The sequence below is a fragment of the Dama dama genome, chromosome 26 (assembly GCF_033118175.1).
Source record: "Dama dama isolate Ldn47 chromosome 26, ASM3311817v1, whole genome shotgun sequence".
Classification (NCBI taxonomy): Eukaryota; Metazoa; Chordata; class Mammalia; order Artiodactyla; family Cervidae; genus Dama; species Dama dama.
The window spans coordinates 50491561-50510071 of record NC_083706.1 but is presented as its reverse complement, the minus strand read 5'-3'; the positions used below and the strand labels follow the sequence as shown (position 1 = coordinate 50510071).

The following is an 18511-nucleotide window of genomic DNA, read 5'->3' as shown; positions in this document are numbered from 1 at the left end:
CTCTGATAACATGGTTTTTATTTCTAGTATTTACATTGGATCATTTTATTCTTTTTTAAAAATAGTTCATTACTTTTCTGACATTCTTCATCTCTCCATGCACATTGTTGACCAGTATGGTACTACAAGATCCTTCAACATAGTCACCATAATTACCTTATGATCTCAATCTGATAGTCCCACACCCCTGGCTGGCTCTGAGTCTGGCTCTGCTGACTGTTTATCTCTCAACAGTGGCTTTTTTTCTTTTCTTGTGTGTGTGTCTTGTAATTTTTAATCAAATGCTTGGACTTACTTGTAGAGAAACAATAGCTATGGAAGCAAATATTATTTACACTTTGAAATGGGCACACTTCTTTTATCAGTATATGTGGGTAATTGAGTTAATATAATTAGCAGATAAAAGGAATTTAGCTTTTGTTGTTGCTGCTTTTACCTTAGGTGAACCATAGGTTTCAAATCCCCCCAGTGATGAGGTACAGTCCCCTTGTACTTAGAGTTGGGTCTGGGGTGCTGAAGAGCTTTCTCGGTGTTCCTAATCCCTTCTCAACTTTTAGTAAGCAGTAACGCCTGCACCACAGAGGTGGGGCTCACTCTGCACTTTTAACCTGGCCCTACTGATAGATACTGTTTCTGGTCACTCTGTGCTAGGCTTTTGGTGGAGGCAGGCGTTCTCCATCTTCTTGGTCTGCTCTCAGCCTTAGACTCCGGGCACCGGATGCTGTGCTGTACTTAGTCACTCAGTCATGTCCGACTCTTTGTGACCTCATGGACTGCAGCCCACCAGGCTCCTCTGTCCATGGGGCTTCTCCAGGCAAGAATACTGGAGTGGGTTGCCATGGCCTCCTCCAGGGGATGTTCCCAACCCAGGGATCAAACCCAGGTCTCCCGCATTGCAGGCAGATTCTTTACCATCTGAGCACCTGGCAATATTTCTCAATATTCTTGCCCCTTCTTCCCATGGAACTAAACTCTAAGCTGTATCTGTGTTGAGTCCTGGGTTGAAGAATAGGAGACTTCTGCTTTGTGTTGGTGAAGTATCCTGGCACAGTAGAATTTTCTGCCCCTATTCCAGGGCCCTACCCCTCCCTGAGAAGCAAAGGATCTTTGCCTGAGTCCCGGATGTAGGCCCATTTCCCCCAGCAGCTGAAGGCTTTGGCTTTGTATAAGCAAAGAGTCTGGGGAAATGCAGAAGGTTTCCGTGTCTTCCTCACTGGCACCCAGTCACCGCGTGCAGCCTCTACAATGAATGCGTCTCTTTCTGGAGACCTGCCCAGTTGTTTTCAGGAATACCCGGTGGAGATCCATAAAAGAGAGCTTGCACACGAGTGCAATGTCCAATTATAAGCACCCTGCCCTGCTTATTTTTTCCCCAAGTTTTAAATTAACTATTTACTCAAAATTAAGGTGTTAGAATGTTCTGGATCTATTGTTTTCTTTGCATGTCCATTTGCCTCCCAATATGTAAAAAGAGGATGCTGTTAATTCCCAGAGAAGATATTCTGTTTGTGTAATAAATTATTTCACATGTTTCTCTGTTCCAGTCTTTAGTTACTGATTTCTTCTCTTTCAATTTCAGTACCACCTGAACAAACTCCTGTGGTCCAGGACTGCTACCATGGTAATGGGCAGAGTTATCGAGGGACATCGTCCACTACTGTCACAGGAAGGAAATGCCAGTCGTGGTCATCGATGACACCACACCGGCATCAGAAGACCCCAGAAAGCTACCCCAACGCGTATGTCTTTGATTTTCAACCAGTAGAGGAGACCTGCCAGCTTCAATTTCTGTTTAAAGGGCTATGCTCTAAACTAATGTCTTAGGACTAAATTTCCTTTGGCTCCAGAGTATGAGATAAAATGTTTCAGGCAGCTTGCTTTTGAGCAAAATTTCTGAAAGAAGAGAAGGTAGAGGCTGGCTCTCTTTCCTGAGGAGTGTTTCAGAAGCAGGGTGGGATAGACAGAGGGGTTGAGGTCCTACGAGTAGGAAGCTCAGAAGCGCAGATGATTGAAGGCTTAGAAGCAGGATCATTCCACAGCTCTTGCTTATGGATCAGTGTCATCTTTCAGCCGTGGAGTTTTATCATTTTGTCCTCCAATTCCTGAAGTGTTTTGCATTTGCCATTGGGTAATAACCCGACCTGTATCGTCATATTGGGTCCTGAGCACTAGTGGTCTCAAAGGAATCTGAATTACCAGAGCATTAAGAGCAAATGCAGGAAGGCAGATTAGAGTCAGAAAGTACACAGATACTGATGTGCAAAATGGACTTCAGTGAACAAGTCAGTGGGCAGAATAGTGGACAAGATAGGACTGATCAGACCAGTTTTTCTGCAATACATGGCTATAAAAACATGGAAAAATTTCACATGATAGACAACAGGCAGCACAGGACTGCGACTTTTCAGAAAGGAAAATAAATTAGATTGAACTCGCAATGACCCTGGTTTTCTTCCTGGAGATACTTCTGGAAGAAATTATCTCCTTGGACTGCAGTGCAAGGAAATGGAACCAAGGTAGACCACAGCAGTCTTGCTGATCTGAGACAGAGACTGGAGCTGGGGCTTAGTGAGGCAGCTTGGATTGAGTAGGCTGGGTAATCTTGAGAAAGGATCTGTGCAGAGAAGTTGTTTCAGAAATACATATGGAGTTCTCCTAAAGTCTTTGGGTGAATGCAAAGCTACACATGCGCAGGGAGAGATTCTGCAGCGAACAAAGAACAGGAACCGTGACATAAATGGAGATTATAGAACTCCCAGGGCACTAGGAGATTCTGTTTGCAGAGTTGAGGTTCTTACAAGTCAGAGAGGAGAAACCTCAGGGGACACCTTGACCATTCAGTAACGAATCCAGAAAAGTCCCAGTTTATCAGTTGTTGTTGTTGTTGAGTCACTAAGTTGTGTCCAGCTCTTTGCAATCCCAAGGACTGTAGCCCACCAGGTTCCCCTGTCCATTTATCAGTAGGGTTAGTGTATTCCTTGGATAAAGCCTATTCTAAAAACATTTGAGCAAAGATTAAAAGGAATCCTAAAAGGATCAAAATTATCTCCAAGTAAATTAACTGCCTGCCAGAAGGAAATGCAAGGGTCTCGAGAGGACAAAAACAAACGATCCCAGTGAGAAGACAACCTAACAAAAATGGGCAAAAGACTTCAACCATTTAAAAGATGTTCCACAGGGAAAGATATGCAAATAGTCAATAAGCACCTGAAAAAATGTTCAACATTTTAACCATCACAGAAGCAAGAATTATAGTCACAGAGCTGCTGATGCTGCTCTTCAATCACTCAGTCGTGTCCCGCTCTATGTGACCCCGCGGACTGTAGCCCGCCAGGCTCCTCTGTCCGCGGGACTCTCCAGGCAGGAATACTAGAGTGGTTTTTCCATTTCCTTCTGCAGGGGATCTTCCCCACCCAGGGATGGGACCTGTGTCCCCTGCATTGCAGGCACCTTCTTTTACCACTGAGCCACTGGGGAAGCCCCTATAATCGCAATGAGATACCACCCAACACCCAACGGCAGTGACAGTTACTAAAAAGACAAACAGTAAGAAGTGGTTCTGAGGATGGAGTGGGGACAGCTGTTATACATGGTGTGTTTCCGAGTGTGTGCTGAGTCATGTCCCACTCTTTGGGACCCCATGGACTATAGCCTGTCTGGCTCCTCTGTTCATGGGATTTCCCAGGCAAGAATACTGGGGTGGGTTGCTTTTCCTTCTCCAGGGGATCTTCCCAACCCAGGGATCAAATCCACATTTCTTACAGCTACAAACAGATCTACCAGAAAGTTCTTAGCAGCTTTATTCCTAAAATAACCCCAGACTGGAAGCCACTTCAGTGGTCACCAATAAGAACATGAATAACTGGTAAGATACTCATACTTACCAGTATTCTGAATGGAATACTATTCAGAAATAAAAAGGAACAAGCTACGGATACCCTCAAGTTGCATGGGTAAAAGTTCAAAAACACTGAGAGAAGGGTATATCCTTGCATGAGCCCATTCATATGAAGCTCTGGAGTAGAACTCAATAGTATTTGCCTCCAGGGGGAGAGCAGCCAAGACTGAACAGGCACCCAAGGGAGGTTTCTGGGGGGGGTGATGGACACGTTCTCTGTCATAGCAGGAGTGTGGGTTATGCAGGTGTGTGTGTTCATCAAAACTCGTCCACCAAAGTGCCTTTACGGACAAAAGACAGCGAGAGCCTGTTTCCTGTGATAAGCCTTTCTAACACATCCAGTTGCTTGGAAACCTGCTGACAGGCTTCCTGTGGGCCCGGGCCTGAGACGGTCACTTGTCTATAGTCCCCAAAGGAACAGTGTTGGATTCCCATAGAATGTTGGATGTTCCAAGTGATCTCATGAGTCACAGTTTGTGGCTCTGCATTCCAAAGGGGAGTCCAAGGCTGAGACTTCTGAGAGTCTGGGGCAGAATCCTCCGGAGGCCCCAGGGGTCCAAGCTGCCCAATGAGCCCCAGGCCCCTCCTCTGCTATTTCTGACTCAGCTCCCACAGAAGCCCTGGTCTACCCAGACGTCCCCCTTCCTCCCTTTGGCCCCACTCTCCTTTACTCACATCCCTTTCCTTTGGTCCCCGAGCGGCTGCAGGTAGACGAGCCCGGGGCCTCTTCCCGCGTGCCCCAGAATGCATCCTCTAGAATCCTCACCCAGCTAGTTTTCCTGGAGGCTGCCACAAGCCTTCCGCACCCCCAACCCACCTGATCTGTCCGTGCTATTTACTATTTATATTACTGCCATGAGTTTTTGTTTCTCTGTGAAATACAGTAGGGCTTCCCAAGTGGCTTTGGTGGGAAAGAATCTGCCTGCCATTGCAAGAGGCAGGAGTTCGATCCCTGGGCCGGGAAGATCCCTGGAGTAGGAAATGGCACCCCACTCCAGTATTTTTGCCTAGAAAAGTCCATGGACAGAGGAGCCTGGTGGGCTACAGTCCATAGGGCTCCAAAAAGTGGGACTACAATTGAACACACACACACACAAAATACACCATGAGTAAAAACAGACTAAGAGGGTTGACCTGGGAATATCATCCTCTTGTATGTCTTTTCTGCCTCGGATAAATATGTTTTAGTTCCAACTTCCATAGCCCTACTCACACAGAAGAGAAAACCAGACATATAGATGTATTTGCTTGTACACAAAAAAATCTAAAATATGTGCTTCGAAATCTGTATTGGTTATCCCTGGGGAATTTATTTAACACTCCCAGGGAAAGAAAAACATTCTGATACTTTTTCTTATGCATGTATATATGATCTGTTTTTATGTGCAGCATGTATTACTTTGGATTATGTTTAAATAAAAATTATAACCTACGTTAAAACACTCACCCAGTTCTTCAGAAATTGAGGATCATCTGTGCCTGTGACATTAGAATAATAATTAGCACCTTTGGCACTTCGGACGTCCCTTGTGGCTCAGCTGGGAAAGAATCCGCCTGCAATTCAGGAGACCTGGGTTTGATCATTGGGTTGGGAAGATCCCCTGGAGAAGGGAAAGGCTACCCACTCCAGTATTCTGGCCTGGAGAATTCCGTGGACTGTGTAGTCCATGGGGTTGCAAAGAGTCAGACATGACTGAGCAACTTTCACTTTGGTACCTTAAAGAAATATTTCAGCCATTTCATTGTAACAAAAATCAGAGGGTGCTGGCATGCCCCTGAAGATTCGCTCACTCTCGTGACCTCTATTGCTGTGGAATTTACAGTGGCTTGACAATGAACTACTGCAGAAATCCAGATGCTGATAAGAGCCCCTGGTGTTATACCACGGATCCGAGGGTCAGATGGGAGTTCTGCAACCTGAAGAAATGCTCAGAAACAACAGAGCAGGTGGCAAAAGTTCCTGCGGCTCCCCAAGCCCCAAACGTAGAGAGTCCTCCTGAAACAGGTAAGAAGTCTGTGGCCAGACATCTGTGTACTCGGGTAGAGAGAGGATAAGAGGTGGAGAGTCTTCCGGAGGCAGAGGCTTCATTACTGAGGGTGACTGGAGCTCTGAGTCTGTGATGGGGAAGGCTGCTTTAGGGTATCATCTGGGGAAGCCAGAGTTGTTCTTGCTGGCCTGATGGGCGTGGGCGTGTCTTTAAGGGTTGAAAACTAACGGAATGAACTTATGGACCCAGTGGGGAAGGAGAGGGTAGGATGAATCAAGCAAGTAGCATTGACCTATATACACACTATTAAGTGTAAAATAGATAACTAGTGGGAAGATGCTTATAATACAGGGAGCCCACCCTGGTGTTCCCACCCTGTGTTCATCACCCACCCTGTGATGACCTTGAGAGATGGGATGGGAGGGGGGTTGTTGTTTGTTCTTTTAGTTGCTCAGTCATGTCCAACTCTTCCTGACACCATGGACTGTAGCCCACCAGGCTCCTATGTCCATGGGATTCTCCAGGCAAGAATACTGGAGTGGGTTGCCATTTCCTTCTCCAAGGGACAGGGAAGGAAGGCTCAAAAGGGCCTATATATATATAAATGATTGATTCACATTGTTATATGGCAGAAATCAACACAACATTGTAAAGTAATTATCCTTCAATTAAAAATAAGAAAAGTAATTGCCTGTGAGGGATGGATACAGTTTTGAGCCTGGGTGGGTTGAGAGGTGGATGATGGTGGCTGAGATGGGACATTCTAAAAAGCGAATCTCTGCCTTTTGAGTGGAGGGGTAGAAAGGACCGATTTGGTTTTGAGCGTACAGAGTTAGGAGGGCTAGGAGGACTGTGGATGATCACCTCCAACAAAGGCTTGGAGAGAAGCGGATATGTAGCTCCAAGGGTCCGGGGGCCTGAGGATAAGGACGTCATCCGAAGTGGGCGGCAGAGGATAATCGGGCTCTTCTCCGCCTCCCTCGCCCACGTGCTGAGCCTCTGGTCCTGTGACTGTCGGGCGGCAGGGATGCTCAGTCCTCCGACAGGCTGAGGTCACAGAGGGGACCGACTCTGCCCCGGCTCAGTGGTCTCGAGGCTGGTCTGGGTAATCCAAAATCAGAAATGATCAAAGTGAGGACTTGGTTTCAAGTTGAGACCCCCTCTCCTTCCGGAGGTGGACTTGGCCCCTCTGAGATGCTGGAGAACCTTACCGTGGCTCCCTACTGTCCCCCTGTATATCCGCTGTACGTGTAGGACCAGCTCATCTCTGCCCGCCTTTCTTGGTGAGACTTTGGGCGCCGTGCCCCAGCTGGGGATCCCTCCTGATGAGACCTCACGTGGACCCAGCTGGGGATCCCTCCTGATGAGACCTCACGTGGATCCCAGCTGATGAGACCTCCCACGTGATGCCCCATGTGTGATCATGGGTAACTCACACACTGGTCCTGGCACACACTGGAGGTGGCCCAGCACAGCCCTGCTCCTTGGCCAAGGGGCCAGCTGGCCCAACTTTCGCTGTTTGGATTTTCCAAGTGCCCATCAGAGCACTGTGCGCTGGGTCCCCATATGTAACACTTATCAAGGGCTCAAGCCTCATCCCCAAGTCGCGAGGTGAGGGAGGAGTTTGGGGAAGGGACCTCAAGCTACCCCTTTATTACCTCTTTCATCCCAGAAGGTGGCAGAGCTCTGGCCAAAATAATATACTTTTATAAAATCCTCTTCCATCTGCACTTTCTCCATCCTTGCCGAGAGTGAGTTGTTCAAGGATCATCTCACACTTCATAGTGGCATCTGTGTTACTTACCTCTCAGTCTGTTATAAAACTGAGTATCTCAGTGTTCCGGCCAAAGTTCCCATTCTAACACCCGGACGTGTGATTCCTTCTGAGACAAGAACATCTCCGGCCACTTGTTTAAAAAATTGTCAGAGCTCACCAAAGCCTCCAGGGCTCCTGTGTTCCAAAGGACGTGACCACAGCCTGTCCTGAGAGATGCCGAGCGCTGCCGCGTTTGTTCCTTGTTGCTGGGTCAGTGTGGGACAGGTGACACCATTCTCCTTTCCCTCCAGACTGCATGCTCGGGACGGGCAAAGGCTACCGCGGCAAGAAGGCCACCACGGTGGCCGGCGTCCCCTGCCAGGAGTGGGCGGCCCAGGAGCCCCACCGACACAGCATCTTCACTCCAGAGACATACCCACGGGCAGGGCTGGAGAAAAACGTAAGCCCCTTTGATTCGGACCCTGTGTTGCCTTTTTTTGGACCAGCCTTCGCAAACCGAATTGAACCTCTGCTTCAGCAAGGCTGCCTAACTGAGTGTTGGTGTGGGGTGGGGAAGGGATGCCAGAGGGTTCAGGGGACCGAACCTGTGATCCAACAGCCTCAGTGTGGGGGGTACAGTTAGCGCAGGCTGGCCAACCCCCTAGCTTCTTATCTCTTTCATTTGCGACATTTCCTGCCTGCTTTTGTGACTGGTTTATAGTTTCCGGCGTTTGTCCTCTAGGTCCCGGTGATCAAAGATGACCTTCATGACCCTGTAGTTGGATGTTCCTAGAAAAAAAATTGGATGGGCCATCAGGACTCTGCTAGGATTTCCCCCACACTCACACAGTCTCTGAAGGGTTTCCTTTGAGGGGTGTAGAGGGAACAGAAGACGCAGTCTTTCCAAGGCTGAGCCATGGAGGGTGCCCGGGCTAGGGGAATATGCAATTCCGGAGCAACAGTGAACGGGAGTCATCGGGCAGAAAACTGACCTGGATGAGGGCCTGTCCCACGTCCACACTCCTCTGTTGCTGGGTGGCTATGGGTCCCGCAGACACAGGGGAGGCCCCTTTATATAATGCCCACCTCAAGAGCCCTCAGGGTCTACTCCCCTTCTCCAGGGCAGTGGCCTCACGGTTGAAGCTCCTTTTGAACAAGGAGACGTGACCGATGACATTCTATGAGTCAGAGGCTTCGTTAAGCACCCTGAAAAATGACTCTGCCCACCTCTCTGCCAAAGAAACATGACCTTTCATCTTCTAAGGACAGAAGTGAAATCTCGTATCTATCACCTTCTCTGCCATGCCCTGCCCCGGCATGCACCCTCCCCCAGACACCTGCCTCTTTTTCCAGTACTGCCGTAATCCTGACGGTGATCCCAACGGTCCCTGGTGCTACACCACGAACCCAAGGAAACTTTTTGACTACTGTGACGTCCCCCAGTGTGGTAAGCTGCTGTCTCTTTTGGAAAGAAATGGCTTCTAAACACACGCGGTTTCACCTGGTCACTGATCTGTAAGATGAGAGTTTGGGCTGAGTACTTCTGGGCAGGAGACAGTCCCCTCACCCCCAGAACCCTTTTTTCATCCTGGGCATCTTCAATCAGTCCTACTCATGGGCCCCCTTATTAGGCACTCCTCTCCTCCAACACTTAACAAAATACATACAAAATCCTCCCAGAGAGCAAGTTCAGAGGGGATCTCTTTAGCCTCCAGGGGGTTCCACTGACCTCTCCAATGTCTGGGACAGGATGCCTGAAAGACAAATTCAGAGTCATCCAGACAGGAAACTCTCTCTTTCAGCAGCTGAGAAGTAAGAAAGAAAACACAGACAGCAGGAAACAGCTAAACATATAGCGTCTGCAGTAAACCTATATACTGTCATCCTAATTCAATGAACATGGCTCCTTACTAAGGCCCCACTTCCTTATCCTAAGATGACTATGCATTAGCCATGCATTCACCAGACAACGTAGAGAAAGCTTGCTTGAGTTCTTTCCTCATTTCTCAGACTTTTCTGGGGAGTCAGAAGCTTGGATCACAGAAAGGGGAGTTGACCTTTGTTCTGAAAAGTCTGGGCTAACAAGTCCACGTACAGGTCTGGAGAACAATGTAAACGGCCTTGATCCAGACCCTGTTTTACTCTCTGCTGACCCTCTGTCTGTGCAAAGGGATTCTGTCCTGATTCCTGATGATCAGCCTGGACTTCTCCTTTGCACGGTTTGATGGCTTGTGTTTGTGGCTGCCACGTGGGTGGACAGGCTGGAGAGGAGAAGATGCATCTGCATGGTCACTGAAGTCCGAGTCCAGAGGTGGTTTGGGAGGCAGCTTGGGGAAGGGGTTGAGAGCACGGAGCCACCGTCAGGCTTTGCTTCGGTGCCGCTCCTGCCTAGAGCGGGGCGAGGAGGGCGAGGCCAGGGTGAAGGAGAGATTCTCTTGGCCGCTGTCACCGTGCTCCCTGGGCTGAGGAGGAGCGTGTAGCCGACTGCTTCTCCACTGTGCATTTTCTCAGTTCTCCAGACGCTGTCTCAGTGGTCCCCCACCCGAAGGTCCCTGGTGGGGTTCATGTCTCCCTTTCCGCTCCTCCCTCCCACCCTGCAGCTTTCTGGAACCCCCACTGCCTCTTGGGGCGTGGGCTCGCTGACTTGGGCAGGGTGCCTATCTGGCACAGTTGCCTTTAAGTTGTCGTATATCATGCCATTCCTGCCCTGGGCTCTATAGCTGTGCCCGGGAGTCATGCACCTCTGATGCCCACAGAAGGGGACCTACAGTAATATCCCAGGGGCAGCCCTCGGCCACCAGCAGATGCTACAGGCTTCTCAAGTGTCAGGAGGCCTGGGGATCCTTCTGCAAGAAACAGGTTTCAACATCAGACCACGTGGTCTGATCACATGCCCACATCGTGATGAAGTGGGACAGTCCTGGGACAGGACTTTCTGACACTGGGACAGTCCTTTCTCCATCCTTTCCTCTTTCGTCCACTTCTAAGAACCTGGTTCTTTTCCGTCCTTGACTTGGGTGAGGGTACCAGAATTGATCAGTTCAGTTCAGTCACTCAGTCGTGTTTGACTTTTTGTGACCCCATGGACTGCAGGATGCCAGGCTTCCCTGTCCATCACCAACTCCCGGAGCTTGATCAAACTTGTCCATCAAGTCAGTGATGCCACCCAGCCATCTTATCCTCTGTCATCCCCATCTCCTCCTACCTTCAATCTTTCCCAGCATCAGGGTCTTTTCTAATGAGTCAGTTCTTGGTATCAGGTGGCCAAACCACTGGAGTTTCAGCTTCAGCATCAGTCCTTCCAATGAATATTCAGGGTTGATTTCCTTTAAGATTGACTGGTTTGATCTCTGTGCTGTCCAAGGAACTCTCAAGAGTCTTCTCTACCACCACAGTTCAAAAGCATCAATTGTAGAAGAGGCCATTTCTTTCTTCTTTCTTTTTTATATTTACTTATTTGTCTGCTCCAGGTCTTAGTGGCAGGCATATAGGACCTAGTTCTCTGACCAGGGATTGAATCTGGTCTCCTGCACTGGGAGCGTGGAGTCTTAGACCCTGGACCACCTGGGAAATTCCAGGAGGCCATTTCTTGGAGTCTGCATGTGGAGGTTTATCTTACACCCCTCTGGGGCATTTTTGGGGCCTCTGTTGAACCTTCCAATGTAACATCTTCCTGCACACCCAGCCATCAGAATGTAAAGATCACAAACCTCAGCTATTAGTATTTCCTTTTTCCTAGCGCTTACAGCAATGCCTGGCACTACATATATATATTGAACACATATTTGCTCAATGAGTAAATAAGTGAATGAAATCTCAAATGACAGCTTCTCTAGTATGACAGGTCAGTGCTTAAAAGGATGGCTCTCCCAGGGTAAGGGGACTTTTTGTGTGTACTTGTATGGTTTTTGCTAACTTTATTCGATTTTTCAGAATGTGAAATCTCTTTGAGTTATGACTTTTTAAAAAGATTATTTTCATTTTTTTCCCTCTCTTTAAAAAAGGATTTTTATTGCTCATTCCCTGGGAGATTTTGGATTTCCTTTACCTAAGTGAGAAATTTCCTAATAACCATTTTCCTTAAAATTTCCAAACTTTACGTTGTTTGTAACTCACATGGAAAACATCTTTAAAATGAAAAAGTACCGTTGATTAACTTTTTAGGCTACACATAAACTTCTTTAAGCAACTCACCTGAAAAATTTGTGTAAATATTCTGTATTATTAAAACAAATGGCACCATTCAGACTGCACAGAATAGCGTAAGTAAAACAATTTGAAATCAGAACTACATTCTGTTCAGCCCAGTATTCTGCTTCTCAATTTTACCAGGGGCTTGTGTGAGTTTTCTCTTTAATAATAACCTCAAAAATTGAAAGATGCCCATTTAAAATATAATTTTATTTATATTCATTCATTTTAAATTGTAACTTTTTGTTAATTGGGTTTAACAACTCATTTCAATTCCACCAACACAAACTGTACAAATAATAAGTATTGTAATTAAAAATAAGTAGAACTTCAGTTTTGTTTTGAATAGTGAGACCAGGGTACCATAATATCTGTGGTTATTCTTTCCTTATTCCATTTCTGTAAGTCTACTCTGTGTAAGGCACAGTAGGAGAAACTAAGGTCAGTATTAGAAAGTAGGATTTCATTATAGTGCATCCTTCTTTAAAAAAAAAAAAACCTTCTATATATAGATTCCTAGAATAGGCCAAGACAATTGGAAAGGTATTTGGAAAATTCAGATTCCAGCTTCACTAGAGGATAAAAATCTCTTGGCTGATTAAGACTAAAAGTTTTCTCCTTATAATATTTATTATTAACTATGACTTATGCTTCTATTTATGAAGATCCTGAAGGGCTCCAGACAATGGAGAAGCATTTTATGAATACCTATGTACTCCCTGAACTGTTGTAGACATTAGCGAGTGATACCAACCAGAGATGGGGCACTAACCCCAATCTCCAGGAGGGTGGCCCAGCAGGCCAGGTGGAGGCAGAAAGCAGGTGGGAGATGAATAGAGAGGCACGTGAATGGAAGTCATCCCCGAGGTGCTGGGTTAGTCTTGGGAGGCTTCCTGGAAGAACTGTCCTGAAATTGGCAGGGAGAAAGCATCATTTCAGTTTAGGATAGTTATCCTTTCTACACACATGCACACACACACCCACACATACATGCACACACAGAGATTCATAATTTAAAAAATACTCTTATTGTCTTCCAATGGGGATGACAATTATGGTTTTCAGCAAGCTTTACATGGTTCAGATGATGGTGGTGGTGGTTATGATGGGAGTAACGATACAGTCTCTTGATATATCACCTCAAGTCAGAATAACAACCTGTGTCAGTCAAGCTCTTCTCCACAAAACTCTCATTCTAACACCTGACTCTTCCCAATTTATTTAATCACTTCCTTAAGAAAACAGTGTAATAGAAAAGTACTTATATTGTCTAGAAAGGAGAAGGCTCTGTGTCTACTAGCACTTCTTGCAACTTAGAAAAAAAATCCAAAAGATGTTTACGAGTTGACTATTTACTTTGAGTTTGGGGATGTGAAAAATTCAGTGCTTTGGGCACGAGTCGTGACTTTGTCATGAGTTGCTCTCTTTCACGTCTTCAAATGCAAATTTTCCCACGTGTGCCACAGAGACCTCTTCATTCGACTGTGGAAAGCCCAAGGTGGAGCCGAGGAAATGTTCTGGAAGGATTGTAGGCGGGTGTGTGGCCAACCCACACTCCTGGCCCTGGCAAGTCAGTCTTCGAAGAAGGTAACACCACTTCCAGAAATGATTTATTCTATCCTTCTGGGTACGCGCTGCAAAACCTTTCTTGAGATTGACATAATACACATTACTGTGAATAAAACGGATCACTAGTGAGGACTACTATACAGCTCCGGGAACTCCACTCCATGCTCTGTGGGGACCTGAAGGAAGGAAATCCGAACATGAGGGGCTGGCTATATGTGTATAACTGATTGACCTCGCCGCATAGCAGGAACTAACACCACAGTGCAAAGGATCTATACTCCAGTGAAAATTAAACAAACAGCAAACCTTTCTACAGTCAAATAAATCCACACACCCCCAGTATAAGAACCTGCCTCTAAGTTCAACAAAGGAGTAAGGAAAACTATAAAAAATTTTTTTCTGTGGTTGTACATTAGTTGTACATTGGTTGTACATTAGTATAGTTGCTACACAATATTCTATAGGTTTTAGTTTTGCAATATGGTGATTAACCATTTTTAAAGGTTATACTCCATTTATCGTCATAAAATATAATGTAATAAAATATTGGCTATGTCCCCTATGTTGTACAATATAACCTTGTGGCTTATTTTATAACTAATAGTTTATACTTCTTAATCCCGTGCCCCTGTATGGCCCCTCCCATCTCCTCCCTTCTCCCCTCTTCCCACTGGTAATCACTATTTTCTTCTCTATACCTGTGAGTCTGCTTCTTTCTTTTTTCAAAATTATGTTCTATGTTATTTAATTTGAAAATAATTTGAAATTAAAAATATTTTTTGATCTGGGTAGCTGTCATCAGAATTGTTAAATGTAGCAATTTACACTAAGTTCCAGTACTGCTGGAAAAGTATGAAAGATGCTTTAAGGGTTTATATAGATACCCACAGCGGCTTTGTAAAATGAAGAGAAAGGGATATTTTTAGAAATCAACACCTGGTGGGGGAGCATAAAGATAAAATTATCTATAATATTATATCACAGATGCAGAGTCTTTTTCCCTTCCTGCCTTCGACAGTTTTGTGAAGTACTGAATTTAATCAAAAGATGCTCACCCATATCAAAAACTCCTCTCTTTCAGTGGAGAGTAGCTCTGGATCGCCATAATTGAAGCGTGATCATCCCCGTCCTCCAGGACCCAGACGGTTCTGGTGATCTTTCACTGGTGTTAGTCTTTGATCAGCCCCTTTCCCCGGGTGTCTCATTCAAAGCACACGCGAAAAAATGGGCTGATCCAGCTGTTGATGCTTCCTCTTCGCATGGGCACCCATGCCCATGCGCCCAGGGTCTTCCTTCCATTCGCTGGTGAGATGGTGTCTAAACGCTGCGTTCGGTCCCTTTCTTTCTGTGGCTGCGTTGGCTGTCCTTTTCTTTGCCTTATCACGTAGTAACTGCTTGCGATGCTGATCCTGCGAAGCTGCTTTCACGTATTTCCTAGTCCCTCTTCCCCAAGCTGCGCTGGGGTCTGTTCCCTGATTGATAATTGCCTTGCTGGCTCCCATTCACTTGCATCTACGCCCCTTCTGTTATGACGGTCTTAAGAGCGGCTCACACGAGTTTTATGAGCTATGTCGCACCCAAGCAGTTCTGCAACGTGAATGATTTAAGGGACGTTTCCCCACCCCAAAGCAAACTTCCTCAAATAGCATGAGCAGCAGATGCCCTGGAATCACGGGCCACTCAGGATCCCATGTGGCACCCTGAAGATCTCCTCCAAAAGAAACACAAGAGCCCTCAAGGGGCTGGGGTCCAGGGCCAAAGGGCCTCCTGTTGGAGCCATGCTGCTTTGCTCCCCTGGGGACTGGCCTGGCCTGAGCCCCAGCCCCACCCCACCCTGCACCCCGAGTGGTGGGGTGGCCTCCGGAGGACCCACTCACTGCAGGAAGCTCAAAACTCCTACCGTCCTTGTGGCCACCTCGTCCTTTGGGAACATGAGTGACCTTGAAGCAGAGTGAGCACCACTTTTGGACTTTCTGTAGAATTAAATCATCAGATTTAACTAAAATCCTGGCACATTTTCCTTCCAGATCGAGGCAGCACTTCTGCGGAGGATCTCTAATAGCCCCAGAGTGGGTGCTGACGGCTAAGCACTGCCTGGACAGGTATGCGTTAGGGGACCCCAGACGCGAAGACTTCCTTGTCTTCAAGACTCCGTGCCTCCTTTTTATCATCTTCTCCCTCCTCTCTCTCCCTTCCCTTGTCTCCTTCCCTCTCCTCCTTCCTTCCATGGCAGTGATACTGGGGACGGGGATTGGGGGTGGACGTGAAGGGCAGAATTGCCAGGGCCGCTGGATGGGAGGGGGGCGGTGTTTCTGGAGAGAAATGAAGAAGGCAGACCCAGTCAGGCAGGTTGCAGCAGGATCGGCAGCAAGACAGAGCCTTTCGCCCCGGGGGGCGTTGGTCTCCCCAGGCTCCCCGACCTGGTGTCTGCCCTGGGCCAACCTCAGTGCTGGTTTGATCCTTCCTCTGTGGTCTGAGAACCTTCCTTAACCGCCAGGTTCAGGAAGACCGTGAACTTGGTTCTTGCCATTCAGAGGCCTCCGATTGTAGGTAGCCGAGGGGGGAGGAGATGCGGTGTTTATGGCTCCAAAGGGCACCCGACGCAGGGCTGGTCCCTATTTTGCTGCTAATGTGGACGTCTTCTCTAGCCTTTTAGTGCCGTCATTCTACAAGGTCATCCTGGGTGCACACTATGAGAACGCCCGGGAACCGAGTGTCCAGGAAATACCAGTGTCCAGGATCTTCCTGGAACCGTCTCAGGCGGACATTGCCTTACTCAAGCTGAGCAGGTACTGCTTTGCCCACAACGATCACCTTGTAAGCCCCGAGAACTTTTGCTCGTGGCTGGATTTACGAGCTGTAACAGAGTTGTGTGGGGCTGGCACCAGCTAGGACCCCAAAGGCATCAGGCTTTGGGAAGAGCATTGACCTTCAAGTGAGGAAACCTGGGCTCAGCCCTGCTCGCCTCCTACAGGGGCTGGGTGAGGATGGAGGTGGATGGAAGGGAGAATACAGGTGAACAGCTAAAGGGGTGTTCTTCCCACATGGTCGTGACAAAGGCATTAGGACTCAGTTTCCTCACGCGGAAAAAGAGTGTGTTGAAACATGAGGTACAGGTTATCCCTACAATTCTCTCACTTAATAAGTTCCCCTGGGGCTTCCCTCGTGGCTCAGACGGTAAAGTGTCCGCCGGCAATGTGGGAGACCTGGGTTCAGTCCCTGGGTTGGGAAGATCCCCTGGAGAAGGAAATGGCAACCCATTCCAGTACCCTTGCCTGGAAAATCCCATGGACAGAGGAGCCTGGTAGGCTACAGTCCATGGGTCGCAAAGAGTTGGACACGAATGAATGCCTTCACTTCCCCAGTCAGCTAGTATGCATTCATAATCAGAGAATTATTCAGTTATTCCAGGTTGACATTCTCTTTTCAACATAGTAATATGCTCGGGAGAATCAAATGCGATTATGTATGTCAAAGCACTTTAAAAAAGAAAGGCAGCGCGCACACACACTCACAATTCACAAGAGCGCATTCGTCTTCCCGTCTCTGGTTTTACGTTTCCTGTTGAATGGCTGTTTTATTAAGTCTGACAAAATGATCATTTTTTTTTTTCTCTGTCACTTAAAAGTTAGCGGTATTTAGAGACAGTTCCCAAGAGAGTGAGCTAAATAAAGAGACAGCTATTTCGAGAATAGTCACAGGAAGGACAGCCAAAATGGAGGGCTGATGGGTCCCAGATGACAGGGGGCGGTAGTGACCGTGAGGAGGACGGCCAGGCCAGTGTGAGGCCAGCGGTCGAGGGGCTGAGGGGGGCTCTCTGGGTCCGGGCAGAAACACCTCATGCGTTTCCTGGGTCAGTCCATGAGGAGTGACTCCCTCCTAGAAAGGGAAGACAGGGCCTTCTCAGCTTAGCCTGCTTCTTCTCCTTTCTTCACGGTCCCCTGGGCCGTCAGGAAGCTCTGTTCCTCAAACAGGTGATTTAGTAAATGTGGGGTTCTGGACGTGTTCTCTGATAGCCTGATACATTTGCGCTTCTGGGGACCCACCCTCAGGACACTCCCCACACCCTAGGAGTCTCAGTCTTCGGCATTCCATGAGAGCAACCTATACATGAGCGTGGGCCGCTGCTTGCGGGAGGCGGGCGCTCTTCTGGTGGTGGTTCAGTTGCTCAGTCCTGTCTGACTCTTTGAAACCCCGTGGACTATAGCCCGCCAGGCTCCTCTGTCCATGGGTTTTCCCAGGCAAGAATATTGGAGTGAGGAGCCATTTCCCTTTCCAGGAGATCTTCCCCACCCAGGGATCGAACCTGTATCTCCTGCATTGGCAACCGAATTCTTTACCACTGAGCCACCTGGGAAGCCCTAATAAGATAGAATCAAGTCCAAAAAAATCAAAGTTCTGATGTTTGATTCTCTGGAATTCTAAGGCATGCAAAAGTTTATTTAAAAAAAAAATTCTACTTTGTTTATGCAAGGTGATTACTTCTAATCCTCTTTCATTTGGTGTCTTGCATTGTATCGGATTCTTAGAGCCATGGTGTTGTAACATTTATGGGTGAGGAATCTGAGGATCCCAAAGATGGGACAGCTTGCTCCTGGTGATACAAGGCATTTGCTATTTTTGAAGCCCTGTATTTCAGCTGGATGGTTCACCTACTGATTAGAGCCCTGTTAACTTGATATAAAAGTGTGCATGGTATAAAATTCCCGTAGTGCCAGAATAGACAAGAAAAGTCGTCGTCATCTCTGCTCCCACCTCTGGTTTCTTGTCCACAACCTGTACCTTTTAAGTAAAACGTTCCATTTGTTTAACTCGTAAGATCCAATAGGCAAATGTGAGGGTGAAAAGTTGCTTTCAGCTGTCAGTGAAGCAGGGAAATAGCAGCTGGGAGGGCTCTGGGGCTCTGAGGCAGGTGGCAGCCTGTTGTGGGTGGCTCAGACGGTAAAGTGTCCACCGGCAATGTGGGAGACCTGGGTTCAGGTGACTTCCCAGGTGGCTCAGATGGTAAAGAATCTGCCTGCAGTGCAGGAGACCTGGGTTTGATTCCTGGGTCAGGAGGATCCCCTGGAGAAGGGAAAGGCTCCCCGCTCCAGGATTCTTGCCTGGAAA

The 18511-nt window shown here is 47.4% G+C and overlaps 1 protein-coding gene across 2 annotated transcripts in view; it reads left to right on the top strand.

Moving 5' to 3' along the window:
• The window catches only part of PLG (plasminogen), a 46625-nt gene that overhangs the window by 22844 nt on the left and 5270 nt on the right, over positions 1 to 18511 (top strand). For both annotated transcript variants that reach the window (XM_061130100.1, XM_061130099.1), the window contains exons 10-16: positions 1580 to 1739; positions 5722 to 5903; positions 7954 to 8102; positions 8996 to 9089; positions 13300 to 13420; positions 15430 to 15504; positions 16051 to 16191. In XM_061130100.1, coding sequence (XP_060986083.1) covers positions 1580 to 1739; positions 5722 to 5903; positions 7954 to 8102; positions 8996 to 9089; positions 13300 to 13420; positions 15430 to 15504; positions 16051 to 16191 — 922 coding nt within the window. The remainder of the gene's footprint in view (positions 1 to 1579; positions 1740 to 5721; positions 5904 to 7953; positions 8103 to 8995; positions 9090 to 13299; positions 13421 to 15429; positions 15505 to 16050; positions 16192 to 18511) is intronic.